This window comes from Mirounga leonina, unplaced genomic scaffold (assembly GCF_011800145.1).
Source record: "Mirounga leonina isolate KUSES-001 unplaced genomic scaffold, KU_Mleo_1.0 Mir_82, whole genome shotgun sequence".
NCBI lineage: Eukaryota > Metazoa > Chordata > Mammalia > Carnivora > Phocidae > Mirounga > Mirounga leonina.
This window is the reverse complement of record NW_023270825.1, coordinates 42,540,440-42,558,987: the sequence shown is the minus strand read 5'-3', so window position 1 is coordinate 42,558,987 and position 18,548 is coordinate 42,540,440. Positions and strand designations below refer to the sequence as shown.

The 18,548-nt window shown below is 46.2% G+C and overlaps 1 protein-coding gene across 1 annotated transcript in view; it reads left to right on the top strand.

Annotated features, from left to right (window-relative positions):
• Positions 1–4,806: 4,806 nt before the first annotated feature.
• Positions 4,807–18,548, top strand: part of PELI2 (pellino E3 ubiquitin protein ligase family member 2) — a 199,264-nt gene continuing 185,522 nt past the window's right edge. Inside the window, exon 1 of the mRNA XM_034992668.1 lies at positions 4,807–5,126. Coding sequence (XP_034848559.1) covers positions 5,050–5,126 — 77 coding nt within the window. The 5' untranslated portion in view covers positions 4,807–5,049. The remainder of the gene's footprint in view (positions 5,127–18,548) is intronic.

The window sequence follows — 18,548 nt, the reverse complement described above, 5'->3', positions numbered from 1 at the left end:
GTCCAGGGCAGCTCTCATGTTATGCATTTTTTACCACAATAAAAAAAAGTGAATGCACCTCACAATAGCAATCAAAGAAATGCAAATAAAAAATTATCACCTGTCACATTAGCAAGGCTTTAAAATGCTGGTGAGAGTTCCCTGAGGCAGGCTCTCATTTACTGCTAGTTACAGTGTAAATTGGCAGGCATAACCATTTTGAAAAACACTTTGGAAATATTAATCAAAGGGTCTTAAAAGTGTTTATACCCTTTGATGTATTAATTTTACTTGTAGGAATCTCTTCTCATGCAGTAATAACAAATGTAAATATGTTTATTATTTATAAGGCCCCAAATTAGAAATCTTCCCAATGTTCCATGAGAGAGGAATGGTTAATAGATGTTGACATATATGATGAAACAACAAAAATGTTTATGAACTTTATTGACGAGAAAACTACTCACAATATAATATTAATTATTAATATAATTATATATTATATAATATACAATATCATCAATATTATATATTAGTAATATAATAAAAGGGAGGATAACAAACTATATAAGGGGTGATTACACATTATATTATTACTACTATGTCAAAAAATTTTTAAAAAAGTGATGGAAATCGACAAAAAGTTATATAGGGTTATTTCTGGGTAATGAGACTATGGATGACTTAAGATAAGATTTTAAGATATATTTAACATACAATATTATATATTTAATTTATTATATAAATACTTTATGTTAAATATATATTTTATATGTATCTTAATATATATTTATATATATAATTTTAAAATGGAATGTGATCTAAGGTTTCATGAGAAAGAAAAGACCAGTTTTTCCAAACATATATTTTTTAAAGTATCATCTTAATCTTTAAGTCTTTGCAAACATAAACACGTAAGGTAGAATGTAGAATGACCAAAAATTAGATTCTTCATTCTGGAAATACCGGAAGGTATTTGACTGGCTTTATTCAAGGTATGGTTAAGACAAGCAAACTTCTTCATTGAGTGTTTTCATTCTAGCTTAAAAAGAGGTAGATAACACAGGGAGAAATCAAGAGAAAGCCTTATATTATTTATTTGTGTAGTAAATATATGGCCTTTGGTAGCCCAAGAAATAGCATCAACTCCCTCTGGGAAGCTGTGGGTGGGTCATCCTCTCCCCGAGAGTAGTTTAGGAGAGATGCAAATGGGATGGTAAGCAGGGAGGGAATGGGTGGGTCTGCCCTGGCAGCTAGGTCAGTCAAACCCACCGTGGGTTGGCAGATGGCACAGCCAGATTGTCCCACCAGCCTGAGGCTACTAACTAAAACAATTACATTCAAGAAGAGATAAATTCATGCTACAATCAGATTCCTAATATTAGCTAGGGATCGTAGGGGTTGATACTCTAATTGGCTTAAGTTGTGAGCAGAAAACTCAAAAAGGATGGGCAGAGAAAGGTGCAAGCTGCCTTCTAAAGGGACGTAAGTCACCGACTCTCTGAAAAAGTTAAAATTTATGCCCCACCACTCTGCTCTCCTCCCAGCCCTGCCATTTGATGCCACTTAAAAGTGTTCTTTTACTGGGGTGCCTGGGTGGCTCAGATGGTTAAGCATCCACCTTTGGCTCAGGTCATGATCTCATGATCTTATGATCTCAGTGTCCTGGGATCGAGCCCTGCATCAAGCTCCCTGCTCAGCAAGAAGCCTGCTTCTCCCTTGCCCTCTGCTTGTGCTCTCTTGCTCTCTCTGTCAAATAAATAAATTAAATCTTTTTTTTTTTAAAGTGTTCTTGGGGTGTCTGGGCGGCTCAGTCGTTAAGCGGCTGCCTTCGGCTCAGGTCATGATCCCAGGGTCCTGGGATAGAGCCCCGTATCGGGCTCCGTGCTCCGTGGGAAGCCTGCTTCTCCCTCTCCCACTCCCCCCTGCTTGTGTTCCCTCTCTCACTGTGTCTCTCTCTGTCAAATAAATAAAACCTTTTAAAAAATAAAAATAAATAAAAAAAGTGTTCTTTTACTTATACTGTGTTTCCTTGAAATCAGAGAATGCAAATTTGGGGAACTTGAGCCCAATGTAGAAAATAGAAATGGTGTTAGTGGGCCCATGCTATATTTAAAAAAGACAGACAAACTTGAACGAGTTGTTTCACAGTTCAAAATTGGGAGATTTAGCATAAAATTTAGGATTTGGGCTTTTAAAAAAGTTAAAATTAGCAATAGTGAGCTGTTATCATCACATGGCAACAATTTGCTGGAGAAGAGTGACTGATGCTCATGTTAGATGGCACTAGCTCACCAATTTTCCACAGTCCTCACTCAGCCCATGTGCTCATTTGGATTTCCATTCCTAGTAGCTGTGTACATTCCCGAGGCTTTCGGGTGTCAGAGTGATTTACAAAACTGGTCTGCCAGCCGTGAGCTGCCTGCAGTAAAAGTCTCCACTTATCAAAACAAAAACAAAACAGAAAAACCAAAAAACCCCACCTCATTCAAAGCAACACTTCCTAAATTCTGATAAAGACAGACCTGATTCAGAACCATAAACATGCTCAAAGACATGCTGGGAGAACAGAAAGAGAGTGCTGCGCCTCTGAAAGTCAGGGGCGCCAAGGGCAGACAGCTAGAATGGAGAACCTGCAAAGACTGGGACATCCTATGGGAAACTCTTAGCCTAGGGTTTGGAATACTTAGTAGGAGGTTAATAAATATTTGTTTCTATCTTCCTAAGAGCAGATGCAGAGCACAGCAAGGAGGAAATGGAGCCAGAATAGTGTAATGCAATGCACAAAAGCACAGCATGCCAAGAGAGAAGGAGGGAGGAGGTAATTGTAGCCTAGAGAGCAGTAGCAACAACAGAACAAGCCTGGAGAAGTTAGAATGACAGAGCCAAGTACTATAATAACAGGGGACTGCATAACCACGGCATGATTCTGATAGATCTTTGCTAGTCACACATCTATATGGTAAGTAGAAGCACAGACTACATAGATGAAGGTAGCATTAATCAAACAAAATTCAGACGGAAATTCACATCAAAACACTAGTGATGAGAAAACACCCATTAGTGAAGTCTTGTGGGTTAAAACTACAACAGAATATACATTAAAAAATACAGAGAATATATATAATATGCAAAGTAGCTGGATTTAGTTGAAGTATAGAATTTCTATACTTAGCTGAAAGAAGTTAATGGTTTAAATTTTTTGTGTGTGTTTGGCTTACCAACGGTGTGGCTATAGTTACTTAGAAATAATTTATTTCTAAAGCCTCAATTTAAAAAATCAGTTAATAACAGAAGTAAAATTTTCTGAAGCATCGTGTCACTGTAGTAATAACCTGTCAGAGAATGTTATGAAAAGGTGTTGAACGGCAGGATGGAAAGTTACAGATGTAATTTTTTTTTTCTAGTCCTTTCCTTAGGGTCATGGCTAATCAGTCATTGTTTATACATAAGGTAGCTTTTGCAGTATTTATTTCTCTAAATATTTAACAGTCTTGGGAGGCAGTGACTAGCAATAATATGGAGTTTCTTTTTTTTTTTTTTAAGATTTTATTTATTTATTTATTTGACAGAGAGAGACACAGCGAGAGAGGGAACACAAGCAGGGGGAGTGGGAGAGGGAGAAGCAGGCTTCCCGCAGAGCAGGGAGCCGGATGCGGGGCTCGATCCCAGGACCCTGGGATCATGACCCGAGCTGAAGGCAGTCGCTCAACCAACTGAGCCACCCAGGCGCCCTAATATGGAGTTTCTAGCATGTTACGAGTGCTTAATGAATGGTAAAACAAAATCCTGCATGATGAAAAACAGCAGTCAGTAAATCTATTATACTCTAAACCATTTTAAAGCCACAGTAACTATTTAGAAAAGCATTATAAGCAAACACAGTGCATTGACTAAATTATGGTAATAAAGGAACACTTACATTCACTAAAAAGTTCACCCAGGTAATTTCCTCTTAAATTCTTAGGGGAGTGAGAGAAGGTATGGAAAAAATGGATGGGGTATGGATTAAAACAACAACAACAACTTTTTTTTTTTTTTTTTTAACCATGTGGAACCCTGCTGATCACACATTGGGTAGTTTTATCCTACACACTGGCGGGGTGCTCCGAATGCAGGATTCAAAATTCAAAACTCCCTCTAATTCAGCACCAATTAGCAAAACCCTGCAAATTTCTAAATGTCTTCAAGCTTTGAAAGAGTTGGTTTTGGAAGAGGAGGTACCCAGGTGCGTGAGTGCAGCTCCAGATGTGTGCCGCTCTATAGTGACACCGGGAAAGTAAATGCTCTCTAACCCCGAGAGGAAGCTCTTCTTTTCCATCTAACGGAACGGCGGACTGCTAAGCCAGACTTGGGAACCGTGACTGTTGCGTTTCCGGGATCCAGTGCAGCCTTTAGCTGCTAGAGAACTGGGCTGCGACGGCTGAGAACCCCGTGCTTTAAGTTTGGGGAAGGAAGCGAGAGGAAAAAAAAAATAGAACTGCTCCTTTAAGAACTTCCTTTCCCTTTTACTCTATGTTTACATAACACGGGGGCCGTTCCACCGCGGGGCCCCAGGGGGGCGGAGAGGGGGCGCGGGCGGCCCCACGCGCCGAGGGGAGGGGGCGCCGGGCGGGCGGGCGGGGACTGCGGGGCTTTGGGCGGAGGGCTGGCTGGCTCCCACCTGCCCGCGCGCTGCAGGGGCGGCCCCGCGCTCCTGCCCCCGCCCCTCCCCCGCTCGCTGCCCCCGCCCCTCCCGCGCTGGCTTTCTCCCTCCCTCCTTCCCTCGGCCGGGCTCCGGCGGCAGCGGCGGCGGCGGCGCTCGGCGCGGGCAGGTCCCCCTGCTGCCCGGTCCCATTTGTTGCCGAGTCCGGCTCGGAGCGGCAGCGGCGCGCGGAGCTCCCGGGAGCCCCGAGGGGCAGCCGCACAGCCACGACGGAGCAGCCGCGGGACTGGCCGCCCCGCGCCCCCTTCGCCGCCGTGCCCTTCCCCGGCGCGCTCACCCCCTTCTCAGGATGGGATTGTAGCGGCGGCGCGGACTCGGCGGGGATCGCGGCGGAGGAGGCGGCGGCGGCGGCCGATCGGGGCTCCATGTTTTCCCCCGGCCAGGAGGAGCACTGCGCCCCCAATAAGGAGCCGGTGAAATACGGGGAGCTGGTGGTACTGGGGTGAGTCCCGAGATCTCCGACCCCGGGAGCTTGACGGCGGGCGGCGAGTGCTCCGGGCTGGGTGGCCGCAGGGCGCCCGCATCCCCGAGCGGGGCCAGCGGGGTGTCTCGGGCGCTCTCAAGGGAACGCTGGGGCGCTTAGGGCGGCGGGGGCGGCTCGGGGGCCGGGGCGGCAAGCGCCCGGGGAGCGGTGCCCCCCATCAGCGCGCGCGGGGCGCTGCAGAGACCGCCGAGATGCGCTTTCCCTGCCGAGGACCGCGGCCGAGGAAGTGGCGGAGTGGGGCCGGCCCCGGGGAGGCAGGGACTGTGGCGACCCCGCGCTCCGCGGGGCGCTGCGCTGGGGGACCGAGTCCTCGTCCATACCCGGGAGGGGAGCGGACCCTTGCTCGACTTCTCGCGCGCCGTGGGTCAGGGAGGGCGGGGAAGGGCCGGGGCCGAGGCGCCACCGTCGTAGGCACCTCGCGGTGTCGGCGGAGACCCCCCGGTTGGCGAAGCTGAAAGGCCGGTGGGGCCCGGTCCCCGGGGACCCTCTGCCGGGTGGATTGTGATCCCGGAACTCCGAGCGCGGCGCTGCGGGCTCGGCCGCCGCGGGCAGCGGGATCTGCGCGGTGGGCGTCCACGGGCAGCGCTTTGCATATTGTTATGGTGACCGCCGCGGGTAGCCGCAGCCCGGGAGCAGTGAACTGTCTGTGACCCGGGCGGGCAGGCCGGCCTCGGCTCTCCCAGGCGGGAGTGTCCTGGAGGGGGCAGGGACACGGCTGCGCTGGCCCGGGCTCCCGGGGCGCGCGGGGCCACATCCCCACCGTCCCGGGCCGCGGCCTCGCTGCTGTCCTCCGGGCGGCGGGGAGCTCGCCCGCCTCGGCGCCCTCCCCGCTTGTGAAAACCACATTTTGAAGATAGTAATTATCTACAATCGTTAAACGGCAGCAATTAGAGACTTCATCTACTTCCTGAGTTTCCCTGTGACATTTCTATTGTTTACCCTTAATAAGCCGGGAGAGAGGCTTCGCAGGATTAAAGCAGGATAAAGTGGGCAGTGAAAGGGGAGCAGAATGGGGAGGAGGGAAATGCAGGAAACTCGGGAGAGGGAGCAACTTGGATTTAGTATCTGGAGAGAAAAAAGGATTATTTTCTCCTTCGGATGTGTCACTCCTGGGAACCCGTGCTTTTGTCCTTCTCTGTTGAAAGACCTGTATTCTGACCGTCATCGGTGCTGATAGGTAGGCTTAGCCCACAAATGAGCCATGGGTAGGGAGAAACTCAGGGAACTCTGAAAAACGTGTTTTGATAACTGAATACGTTGAAGTGCCGACTTAAAAATAATTTTAAAGAGAAGAATTTTTAAGGGAAGCTTCCACAGTACAGCTGGAAGTTGTCTAGTCCTCCTCACGTTGTTGCTACAGTATTAAGTGGAGCATTATTGGAAATCTCATTACCTATTTTGAAGTTTGCAGATAAGCGGTTTTTCCCACTTGCATCTTAATTGCGCCGAAAAGACAGCTGTCCGGGTTCAGTGGCAGGAGAGCGGAATGACAGGGAAAAGCCCGAGGTTAGCTTGTCTTACATAACCTCAGCCCAACCTAATTGTGTAGAGTTTGGTTTTGTTTGTGTGTCTGGCTTCAAAGTATGTTTAACGTACGTTGTGAACCTGACACGAAAGATTACGTTACACCAGAGCTTTATTTCGTTATTTCCTTTTGAGGAAATCATTGTTGAGATGTTTCACAAAAGAAGTGTCCTAGTGGGCCTTGGAGAGGTTTTGTGTTTATAGCTGCAAGTGCAGGGCGTCCCAGAGCCGTGGAAAGGATTCAGACCCAGGATTGTCCTGGCATCATAGGCTTGCTCTAAAGTAGGCTATGTAAATGCATTGCCCCCTGCGCGTGCTTTGTCCTGCACTGATGGTTTTCCGGGAGACACGAAGTATGACATAGTTGGCACTTTACCATTTGGGGCCAGACACGGAGCAGTTATTTGAGTACCTGATATGGGCCAGCACTGCTTAGGCATTGAGGATCCAGCAGTGAGTGAGGAGCTTTCAATTTAGCGTGGAGTGGCTGTCACCAACAGACAGAAACATGTAAACAAATGAATAATACATGGCGTATATCAGGTGTTGCCAGGCTCTCAATAGAAGGTGGTTAACTTAGGGAATGTCTGTGCTAGGTAGGTATTGCTTTCTTTAGCTAGGCGGTCAAGGCAGGTCTCTCTGAGGAAGTGAAATGTGAGTTGACATCAGACTGCTGAGAAGGTACTGGTCAGGTTATTGAACACTTGAGAAGAATTGTGGTCTTTTTTTTTTTTTTTTTTTTGAGGGTAGATTTCTGACTCTAGAAATATCGAACACAATGAAGAATGCTGGGGAAATAGTAATAGGTAGACTTGAAAGCGACTCTTACTAATTTGTATCCTACCCTCAGGACTTGAGACAGTGCCCTCCCCCTTAAAACAACAACAAGGGTCAATAATTAATATCAACTTTGCGTATCTGGTCATCTGGGTCATAAATATTGGTAGAGGATTTCTCGTAGGTTTTATTGATAAAATTAATCTCGACGTCTAAAAATGACTAATATTGATACTGATACAAGCTTTTGCTTTTTTTTTTTTTAACTGTTGTATAACTACCTTTCTGTTCTCTTCTAAATTTCTTCTTTTTTTTCTCTCTTCTAAATTTCATAGTAAAATGTTAGTGAGAAATCCTGGGGAGCAGACTGAGGAACTATATACACATATGTGTATATATATATAGACATACACATATATATGTATATATGTATGTGTGAAGAGCTATATATGTATTCTATCTATATCCACATGCAAATATGTGTCTTTTCACGTATTACACAATATTAAGGGAATTGCCAGGTAGTTAGGATGTTAATAGGGTCATCACCTTCTCACTGGATTAGTGGAATTTCATTATTTCTGGATTCCTACCAGTGAATGTATCATGCCACAACCCTTCATTGTGCCCATTACATAATTCAAGGTAGAGAAAATGACTGGTTTAACTGTCAGGTCTTTCTTGCTATTCATTTTAAAGCTGGCTGATGTGTTAAAGTTGGGGCAACGTGTCTGGATTTGCGAGGCAGTTCAGTGTAGTGGGGAGGGCATAAAGGAACAGTCGGGAGACCCGGATTGAATCTCTGCTTTCTTGCCAACTAACTTTGTGACTTTGGCTTAGTCTCTTACCCTGTCTCTGCTTCTTCAGCCATAATGAAATATGATTGGATTAGGTCATCTTTAAGGGCCCTTCCTGGTCTATACTCTGTAATATACTGTTCCTTGGTTCAAGTATGGAAGATGCAGTTAACATGCTGTTTGTTGGTTTTGAATACTCTTAAGGTGATGGTGTCAGGATTCTAATGGGAACTGTCTTTAAATAGCAGAAAAGACCAATGCTGTGATTATTTCTTTTGAAGTAGATATGTGCAAAACAGGCTTTTTAAAAAAAGTTGTCATGGTACGCATATATTTGGCTCATTGGTGTTGGGTTATATGTGAAGGCATTCAAATTTGGTAAAACTTTCTGTTCCAAACTTAAGAAAGGCAGTATTATTCTGTAGTTAAACTCAATAGGCTGGAAAAGCCAGCATAAGGAAGAGATAATCTGGATAGGATTTTGGAACTGGAAGGGGCCTAAGAGGTCCTGGTATACCTTTAACCCTTTTATGTTACTGATGAAGAAGAAACTGAGGCTCCGGAAGGAAGGAGATTTGTTCAAGTTCACAGTTGAGCGGGATCATGGCGCTGCTGGGTCGCTGTTTCCCCACTTCGGGGCAGATTCACTAACATTCCAGTTCCTCAAAGCTTCAGTTTTTTTGTAACTTGCACGAGGGGAGCTGAATCCCTTTCTGGATTCAATTTGAAGTATGCAGCTCTCGTGCTGACTAATGGCCCATCATGGTGTTTTGGAAAAATATTGCTTACTCTCAGTTCCCCTCATCTCACAGTGGAATGGATAATACATTTTGCAAGGCTTTATTTTTAATTTGATGCTTCGCCAAATGTATTTTTATTGGCTCTCCCAGCCAACAGTTTTTGGGGTCTTCAGATGGAATTCAGGAAATCCCTGAACTTGGATTGGGAAGAAAAATGTATGTCTATTTTCACTATAGTCAGACTGAAATTTAGCATTTCACTCAATTAGGAATATAGGCAACAGATAGAACTGCTGCTACATTTGCTACTTACTGCATTAATACAGAACTGCATATATTTTTGTGTCTTAACTTAAAACTGTCTTGATAACTAAGTATAATTATTTTCACTTGTAATCCTTTGTATTTTATGTATTTAAACCATTTTTCTGAGAAGGGCTCAGTAGGCTTTACCAGACTGACAAAGGGATCCTTGGCACAAAAATGGATTAAAAACCTCTACAAAAGAATGCTTATGAATATGACTGAAAATGAAGTATTTTAGTGGAAACTGATCAAGGTCTTCAAAAGGTTGAAAGGTCAGGGATGGGTTGGGGGGGACCTGCCCTTTTTCCTTTGGATGGTGCAGCATTCTGTCTGATAAGACAAAGAAGACTGTTGCTTGAAGAGTTTTTGGTCTTTATTTTTTTAAACAAGCAGCTCCCGATTTCTATATGCTGTTTTTGTTTTAACCTTGGCGCTCTTTAAAAAAAATTTTTTTTATTATGTTATGTTAGTCACCATACAGTACATTGTTAGTTTTTGACATAGTATTCTGTGATTCATTGTTTGCGTGTAACACCCAGTGCTCCATGCAATACATGCCCTCTTTAATACCCATCACCAGGCTAACCCATCCCCCCACCCCCTCCCTTCTAAAACCCTCAGTTTGTTTCCCAGAGTCCATAGTCTAACCTTGGCGCCTTACCTTGACTACCCCTCCCCTTGGTAGTAATAAGAAACCTTAAAATATACCCTAATACTTTTCCTTTTCTTATCCTCCTCTCTAATTTGGGCCTGAAGACTTCAAACAGTGGTATCCTTTATGGACTAAAAGGTCTTTGAACTTTTTTTTTCATATAGAAAACAAAATCTTTACTGTCACTCAGCATGTGGGGTGATCTGAAGAGCTCAGATCTGTTTGTGTGGATGGAGTGTCTAATTCTGTAGGCTATTAATGGTCATGATGTTACTAGCTTTGGGTTGCTATATTTTCCTTTACTAACTTTAGCCTTGTTTGGAGTATGTGGCTGTCTGTGTGGTTTCTTGTCTGACTTTCTCAGATTTACTTGTTTCTCTCTCTAACACATCAAGACCGACACCTTCATTAGGACTTTTCATTTTTTGGTTCTATTTCATCATGTGATCCATATTTGGGGATGCTTTATTTAAACAAAGTAAAACTGGGTTGTATGTGGGTCCCAGCAACTTTACCAAACATACTTTGTCCAAGAGGTAAAACACATACACACAAAACAGCAAAAAGCCAAAAACATCCCAGTTGCTGTATTTGAGGGAGACCAATATTGTCACATTGGGGCAATGATTTTGTGTCTGCTGTGCACGGATCAGCGGTATGGTGTCCTGGAAGTAAGTTAGGTAGGGCTGTGCGTTGGCTTTTGAATGGAGACAGCAGCAACTTGGTGGACCTCATTGGTATGGGAGAAAAAAAACTGGAAAGGAAATTTGAATGTTGTTTAAGTAAAGATTTCTCCTGGGGTGTGCAGAACCTATTTTATCAAAAAAAAAAAAAAAGTGAGGGTATAAATGATTCAGTTATTAGTTTTTCCTGAGCTTATTGTCATCTTCAGCTTCTGGAAAATAAAATTAAAAGATCAGAAAATGCTTCATATTTTTTAGCTTTGTCTAAATCAGCTATTCTCAACCATTGTCTCAAACCACCTCATAAGTAATGATCAGTTTTGAGTTACGTGTCCAGTAATTTATGACAAGGAATAAAGTATTGATCTTTCAAATGATTCTGAGATGTCCCTTTGATAATGTCGTTTTTCACGCACTTGAATTCTGATACGTTTTCTCAAGTGGGAGAGAAAGGGGTGGAGTTAGATCAGGCAAGCCAGGAATGTATTCATTCAACAAATATTTATTGGGTGTCTACTCTTCCAGGCACAGGGAAGTTAGGGTAATCACGTTCCCTGCCCTCATGAACTGCTATCCGATTCCTATCACAGCTCCTTAGTGAATAGCCATTACCAATATATAGTGCATTTATGTATTCTACAAATATTTGGGCATCTACTAGTGTCGGATGCTGTGCTTGGCACTAAGGGATGCAGTGAAGAACAAGACTGGGATGGTCCCTGCCACTTTGGAGCCTGCAGTCCAGTCGGAGAGATAGAAAGCAATCTACAGAACGTAGGGTCACCCAACACCGTGCCTGGATGAGAAGAGGATGGCGAGGAGGAGGTAAGGGGGGAAAGAGTGCTGTAGGCAGAGGCCACACGGTGTTCTGAGACCCAGAGGTGAGCGTGCATGCTCCTCCAAGGAACAGAGAAAAGCCCTGCATGGCCAGGAAGAGTGGTTGAGTTAAATACATGAGAGGTGAGGACGGGGGCTGGTCATAAGGCACTTATAAATCATTGGAAAGGTTTTGGACTTTATCCTCAGGGCATGGGACACTGCAGCAGCGTTTTCAGCTCTGAAAGGGGAATGGAGAAAGCACTTCTTCAAAGGGGGATGCAGCCTAGGTAGAATGAAAAGGAGGTGGAGGGAAAAGCAGAGGCCAGAGCCCCCATGAGACAGGCAAGGAGGGAACAGAGTGTGAGCCAGCGAGCAGCTATTTAGCTCTGGATTCTGGTTCCCGTCCCCTGTCCGGAGCTCTGCATGTTTGGCCATTCATGTAGTGTCGAAAGTCCTGGGGGTGGGGGGGGAAGCACTGCTCCAACATTGCGTGTTCGGAAGCCAGTGAGACAGATAGCACCCCGCCAGGGGGGGGCTTACCTTTTACTGGGAGCGGTAGGCTGTGTACATGAGCTGGCAAACAGCTAAAACAGGTGGTAGGAGGAAAAGAAAGCAGGACAAGGGGGAAGAGAGCGACTGAGTGGGTAGCGGTAGGGGACTAGCAAGGTGAAGAGCTAGGGATAAGGCAGGGGGAGGCCCCTGTAGGCTGAATAATCAGGAAAGGCTTTTCTGAGAAAATAATCCTGTGTCCTCTGAGAGTGCCCACCTTTTTCAGTTTTTATTTCCTTTTTTTGTTTTGTTTTGTTTAAGCCACCCTGAGTGGGTTCCGCTCTTACAGCCAAAGCATCCCGAGTATGGTACTAGTTAAGGAGGCACAATATATACGCAAATAACCAAAGGGAAAACAGAAGTGTAGACAAATACAAGGGCATATATTTAACATCCGTAGGGATGAACGTGGTTCAGTCCACCGTGCTCTCCCCATGTGCCCAGAGTGGCGATTGCATTCCCCTGGGGTTCATTGAAATGATCTGGTTTCCCCTTGTAGCTGGCCGCCGGAGGGCAGGGACCTCAGCTTGCACCTCCCTCGGAGTGCACAGGAGGTCCTCGTCAGGGATGGGGCAGGGATGGATTTGTGTGGCGCACTCCAGTGCCCCACTTGGCACAGAGGAGCCCTGGGGCGCCGGGAGTGGTCTTGGATTTGGGAGCAGCTCTCCCATTCTGTAGCACAGCTGCGGCTTTGTCAACAGTCCTCCCAGCCTTACGGGCCCAAGTTAAAGGCTCCCTCCCTGCACTACTAAATGCGCACATCAGATATTCCAGTTTCCACTTTTGTTTGTTTTTCTTTTTGTCAGTCACCTAACATTTTGTCACCTGCAGAAAGTTCTGCCTCGGAGGGAAGCAGGCCATCTGTTCTGAGCTGCATGCAGAGTGCCACGGTGGTGGTGAAAGGCCGTGGTCATTAGTGCCTGTTAATGATGGCTGGAAAGACTATGGAATACAAGCCTCTTGGACGACAAACCTAATAAATATGCATCAGGGCCATTTTCATCGTCAGGTTGAAGACTATGGCAAGTCATTCTCGATTGAGGTTTTATTTCCAGCCGTCCACATAATGCCTCTCACTCTCAAACATTTAACTCTGTTCGTTTCCCTGCTTTTGTGCTCATGCAGGCTCTCTTTTTAGGATAAGAATCATTATTTCAAGCTTTGTACTTCCATTCTAATTGGTCCTGGCTTAGCAGGATCCAGCCAAAGCGGGCAGTGGTGTGTTTGGCTTCTAGGCTGTTGGTGGGAAACTGCTGTTTACTATTACCAGGGGCGTCTGAGGAACCCCAGAGGCCTCTCCTCCTTTCCCATCCATACCTGGGATTCTTGTGCTTCGTGCTCCATGGTTATAGAACCCTCTTTTGACAGAGCTTGTGACGGGTGAACAGTGAGGATTTCTGGAGCGCTTGATTGATTAACTGATTACCTTGAGGAAAGGCCCTTTCTGCACAAGGACCATAGACACAAAAGACTGTGTTTCACACCAGATCCCAGCAAATGACACAGACCAGACCCGTGCGGGAGTACATTAGATTACACTGTTGTTTGGGCGCTTTTGTTATTACGTGCTCGAGGACAGAATACTGGATGAACTCTGTAAGCTGTATCTAGGTATACAGGGAAGTTATAGGACAGATAACCGTACTATTTGTCAGCGCTTTATGCTTCTCAATACAGTTTTTCACATACCTGAGCTATTTCCATTTAATAAACATTCATTGGTTTGACCCTTGAAACTGTCCAATGGGAATTGGACTTAACGGCTGTGTTATTGAGGCGGACATGACCCGACTTTCTCAGATGGTCTTGTAGTGAGTTGGCGATCAGGTAAGAGAACGCAGGGTTTTGACTTAATCCCATGTTCTTCCCCTGTTGTCTTCAAATATGGCCCATAGTAGTTCCCCGTGTGTCTGTGTATGTGCCGGACCTCCCATCAGGAGGTGAATCCCCGCCCCTCGAGTCTCGGCTGGCTTTGTGATTGGCTTTGACCAGTCCATGTGAGGGAAGGGACACTTTGTGACTTTTGGATGTTGCCTTAAGGGGTGTTGCGGCTTCTGTTTTTGTCCTCTGTGTTAGTTTGCTAGAGCTGCCGTAACAAAATACTGCAGGTTTGGCATCTTAGACAACAGAAGTTTCTTTTCTCACAGTTCTGAAAGCTGGACATCCAAGATCAAGGTGTTTGCAGGTTGGGTTTCTCCTGAGTCCTCCCCGCTTGGCTTATAGATGGCCATCTCTCGCTGTGTCCTCAGATGGCCTTTGTCTCTGCGTGCCCACCCCTGATGGCCCTTCCCTGTTCGGATAAGGAACCAGGCATATTGGATCAGAGCCCGCCCATATGACCTGATTTCACCTTAATTACCTCTTTAAAGACCCTCTCTCCAAATGCAGTCACGTTCTGAGGGGGGCTGGGGGTTAGGACTTCAACATTACAAATTCAGTCTATAATGCCCGCCGAGAAGGCAGCCTCCAGCCATTCCAGACACCGGGCCGAGGGAGCGGACCTGGGAGTGAAGTTGTTTTAGATCCTTCAGCCCATCAGGCTGCCCAGTCCACACCACATGGAGCAGAGATGAGCCGTTTTCCCCCAGCTCTGCCCAGATGGTGGTTTGAGGTGGTTTGTTAGACGGCGGCGGATGGTTCAGACACCGCAGTACTCTCCAGCATGGGGCTCTGCTGTCAGACCCGACAGACTGATCTGAAGTAATCCACTGAGCTTTTGTTGAGTTGTTTTTCGTTTCCTTCGGGTTATTGATTATTTTAATAAGCATGATTTCAGCCTGTTAGATGAGTTATTCCAGACATTAAGTACCGTGTGGTCTGAAAATCTTAGCTAACAGACGCATTTGTGGAATCACTTTATCACGTGCACGTCATCTGCGAGGCTCTCTGCGTTCGTTCATCTCCATAATCAATATTCTCTCCTCATTTTCGTTGAGAGCACGGCAGGTGAAGAATGGCCCAGCTTAGCCGAAAACCCCGCTTCTGGTACGCTCGAACGTAAGTAGCTTTAACCCAGGGAGCTAATGCACGACACAGATTTTCAGACTTTTAAAGGCCACCTGACATGAAGTAATAGCACCAACAGAGATCTGAGTAGGGGAGGTAATCTGTACGAGCAGCCTGCAGGTACAGGCCGAGGGATGGGCCGCAAGAATGTTTTCTCACTGCCGTTGGGTGGTGAAATGACAGGATGAACAGCTCATTTCTATCCGTCGTACCTGTCTGTGGCTGTCGGCGGTAAGAAGGAAGCACCGGTCCTGAAGGACTTTACGTGTCTCGTTCACGCCACGGGGACCGACGATGTGCCAGGTAAGAGGCGAGCAGAGGCGCGAGATTGCTCTGGGTGGTGCAGTCGGGGCTGGGCCCGCGTCGTCCACTCTGCAGAAAGGGACAAAGTGTGATAGCCGCCCAGATGCCAGCCACCTGCACGGTTCTCACACCACCACACATGTAGAATCACCAGTTACCACCTGCAAACGGAGCACATTGCCGGATAAAGAGAGGGAAAGAAGATTCCTGTAGTAAAGTGAATATAACTTCTTCAATTTCCCTAAATTCTGTTTAGGGAATTTTAAAACGTTTGCCATTTTTAATCAGAGGGACTGAAACAGGTAAAATTCAGAGTTTTGCAATCAAAATTTATAAACTGAGTGTAGAAGAAATTTAAATAAACTTGTAAATGATCTGTTTTGTAGAAACTACTATAATTTGGTAGCTTTTAAAGCTCAGCGCTACACTAAGACCTTTGGGCTGCCAAAAACAGAGAGAGATGTGTTTCACTGCATGTGTCTTCTGTATGAATATATATGATTAAAAATGGGAGCCACCGTACATACTAGAAATTAAGCACTCATAGACACCCTAAACATTAACCACTCGGGAGGGGTGAATTGATGCCACTGCTGATTTCACATTTAGGAACCCACATAAGGAAATGCCCTCCAGGGGCGGACAACCTGAGGTCAAGACGAATAACTTAGCAACAACCCATACATGGTGCAGAGGAGGGCTGGAGGGAGGCAGCTGTTATTTCAGGTGTACTGGGGGCCAGATTCCGTTAGGTGTTTGGCTTGATCAGTCCCAGGAATTGGATTTTATTATTTGGGAAGTGAGGCTCCAGTTCAGGCTACTCACCTCATCGGTGGCAGGGCCTGATTTGAAGGTAGGTCTGTCCGTAGTGCTCTGAAGCTTGTTTCTTTCCGCCAGGGTGAAGGTCAGAGGCATGTGTATTCCTGGAAGATTGGGAATGGTATCCAGGAGGAGGTGGCCTCCGAGTGGAGTTGTGAAGGGCGACCTGGGGTTTTATAGGGCAGGAGTAGTAAAGGCATGGGGTGTTTGGCTGGAGGCCGAAGTGCTTGGGGAAGGAGAGAAAGTTGGAGAACTGTCAGCTAGTTGGCAGCTACTCGTGCTAGGGATGTGGCGGGTAATAACCGAGTAATCCCTGCCTTCTTGGAACTGAGAGCCTATCACAAAAGAGGGATTTAAACAAATGGAGCCTGGCAGGGCGCAGGCAAGAAGTACAGTGTTTCATGGGGGTGTCGTGCAGGGGAGAAACCTTGGTCTTGTTAGGAGGGAAGGATTCCATTTAGGCTGAGATGAGGAGGGTGAGTAGGAATTAGCCGAGGGTCACGGAGGGAGGAGAGTGGTGTGTATCAGACACATTTAGAAGCTGAGGGGCTGAGAGACATCCAGTAGGTTTGGAAATCAGGGGGTTGTAGGGCCAGTGTGATGAGATATGACCATGACTGGAAGGGTGCCATGGGCCCTGTAAAGGATTCAGGCCTCCAGGACTGGGAAGCCTTGGCCTTCGGGGAGGTATTCCGTGTGGAGGTGGCAGGCACTGTTTCAGGCTTCTGAGCAGTTGCCTTAACTAATTCTCAGGATGGATAGGATCTCCAACTGGATCTGCAGTTTCTCTTGTAGATCATTTCCCCCTTCTTGTCTCCAAGGGACAGTGGCTCACGCTGGGTCTGTCATCTCATGAGAGATGGCAGTGGTGGGGAAACTTGTGCAGAACCCATGAATGTTTTGGGATCTGTCAGAGCAGATCCAAGAACCTTAAGCCACTCAGCCTGCTGCCCTCTGGAGCCTCACTTTCCCCGACCCCAGGTGATGGCAGCCCTCGTGCATTGTCCACCAGCTGGAGAGGACCTGCAGCCCGTCGCCCCCCTTTCCCTGCCCCGAGGAGGCTGAGTGTGCTAGCCTTCCAGCGAATCACCAGGGTCTTGGCTGTCTCTGGCTGAGCTGTGCCAACGGCAGAGGTGTGGGACAGGTGGGACCAGCGTTCCCATACGACGGCCCCTCTGGCGGTGTGTTGATCCTATTGCCAGGAGAGGGGAGCAGAGCAGTTTTTAGTTCTTGCAGGAGGTGCGGGGTGTCTGATTTCTGTCCTGTTTGCTTGCCTTGCTCTCCCACTGCTCCCATTTCAACTTCTGCCTCACCTTCAGGGCGCTCTGCTCTTTTTGAATTGAAGTGGAGGTCCCTGGTCAGAACCATAGTTTAAAATCATCCTTCAAGAGGGAGCATCAGGATCTGAGCTTTTTCTTTTTCTCCTGCACGGGTGAGGAAATTGCAGCTAGGCTGTTGCTTCCTAGCAGCGGGTTCTGTGTTTGGGGCACAGAGGTGCACAGAGGGCCCGGGCATCGGTCGTGACGGTGATGTCTCGGTATCCTGTGTTAAGTGCTTGCTCTTGTGCAAAGTGCTGCTCATGCGTTTGAGTTTTGGCCAAGACACTTGGGCACCATCACTCATCATTTTTTTTTTTTTTTCCATCACTCATCATTTTATAAATGAGGAACTTGAGCCATGCCTGCCGGTTGAGAAACTTGTCCGGGATCATTGGGCTATCATGTGACAGAGCTCTGATTCAAACCCAGGCCTTTCTGACTCCAACACCTTTGTTCATAAATCCTGTCGTGTGTGTGTGTGTGTGTGTGTGTATGCAGCTTTGTACCTTTTTCATTTATTTTTTAACCAAACCCTTTCCATACTGCATATTCTCATTAAACACAGTGACACAAAACCTCACTCGTTTAATGAGGTCACTAGTAAGGTTAAAAAAACATTTTTTTTTTAAATGTTTACAACTTAACCTTTTTGGGGGGGAAATTGCCTCCATATGTGCTTTGCCCACTTATGTATTATGCTCCTAGTGTATTTTCAAAAAAATTGAAGTATGTCATCTCTAGGGAATAAAAACACGAATCCTCCTGTCAGCCTTCTTATTTACCCGAATATCTTACGGTTACTTTCAAGAAAGACCTGCTTTTTATAATCCCAAATAATTCCAAGTTCATTTCTGTAGTTTTGAAGCTACTGTGTTGAGTTATTCCTCCTTCCTTGAGAAAAGCTCTTTAATCCCCTTAGTTGTGTCCTGCACTCCTGAAGGCTTTCGTTTTGCTTTTGCTCTTGTTGGTCGTCATGTAGCATTGATATTTTGTTTAGAGCTGGGAAAAGGGGCGTCCAGCCCTTGTCCTCTCAAGTAAAGGTCTGTCCTTGCTTAGAAACTAAGGTCACTGCACGTCGATGTTTCC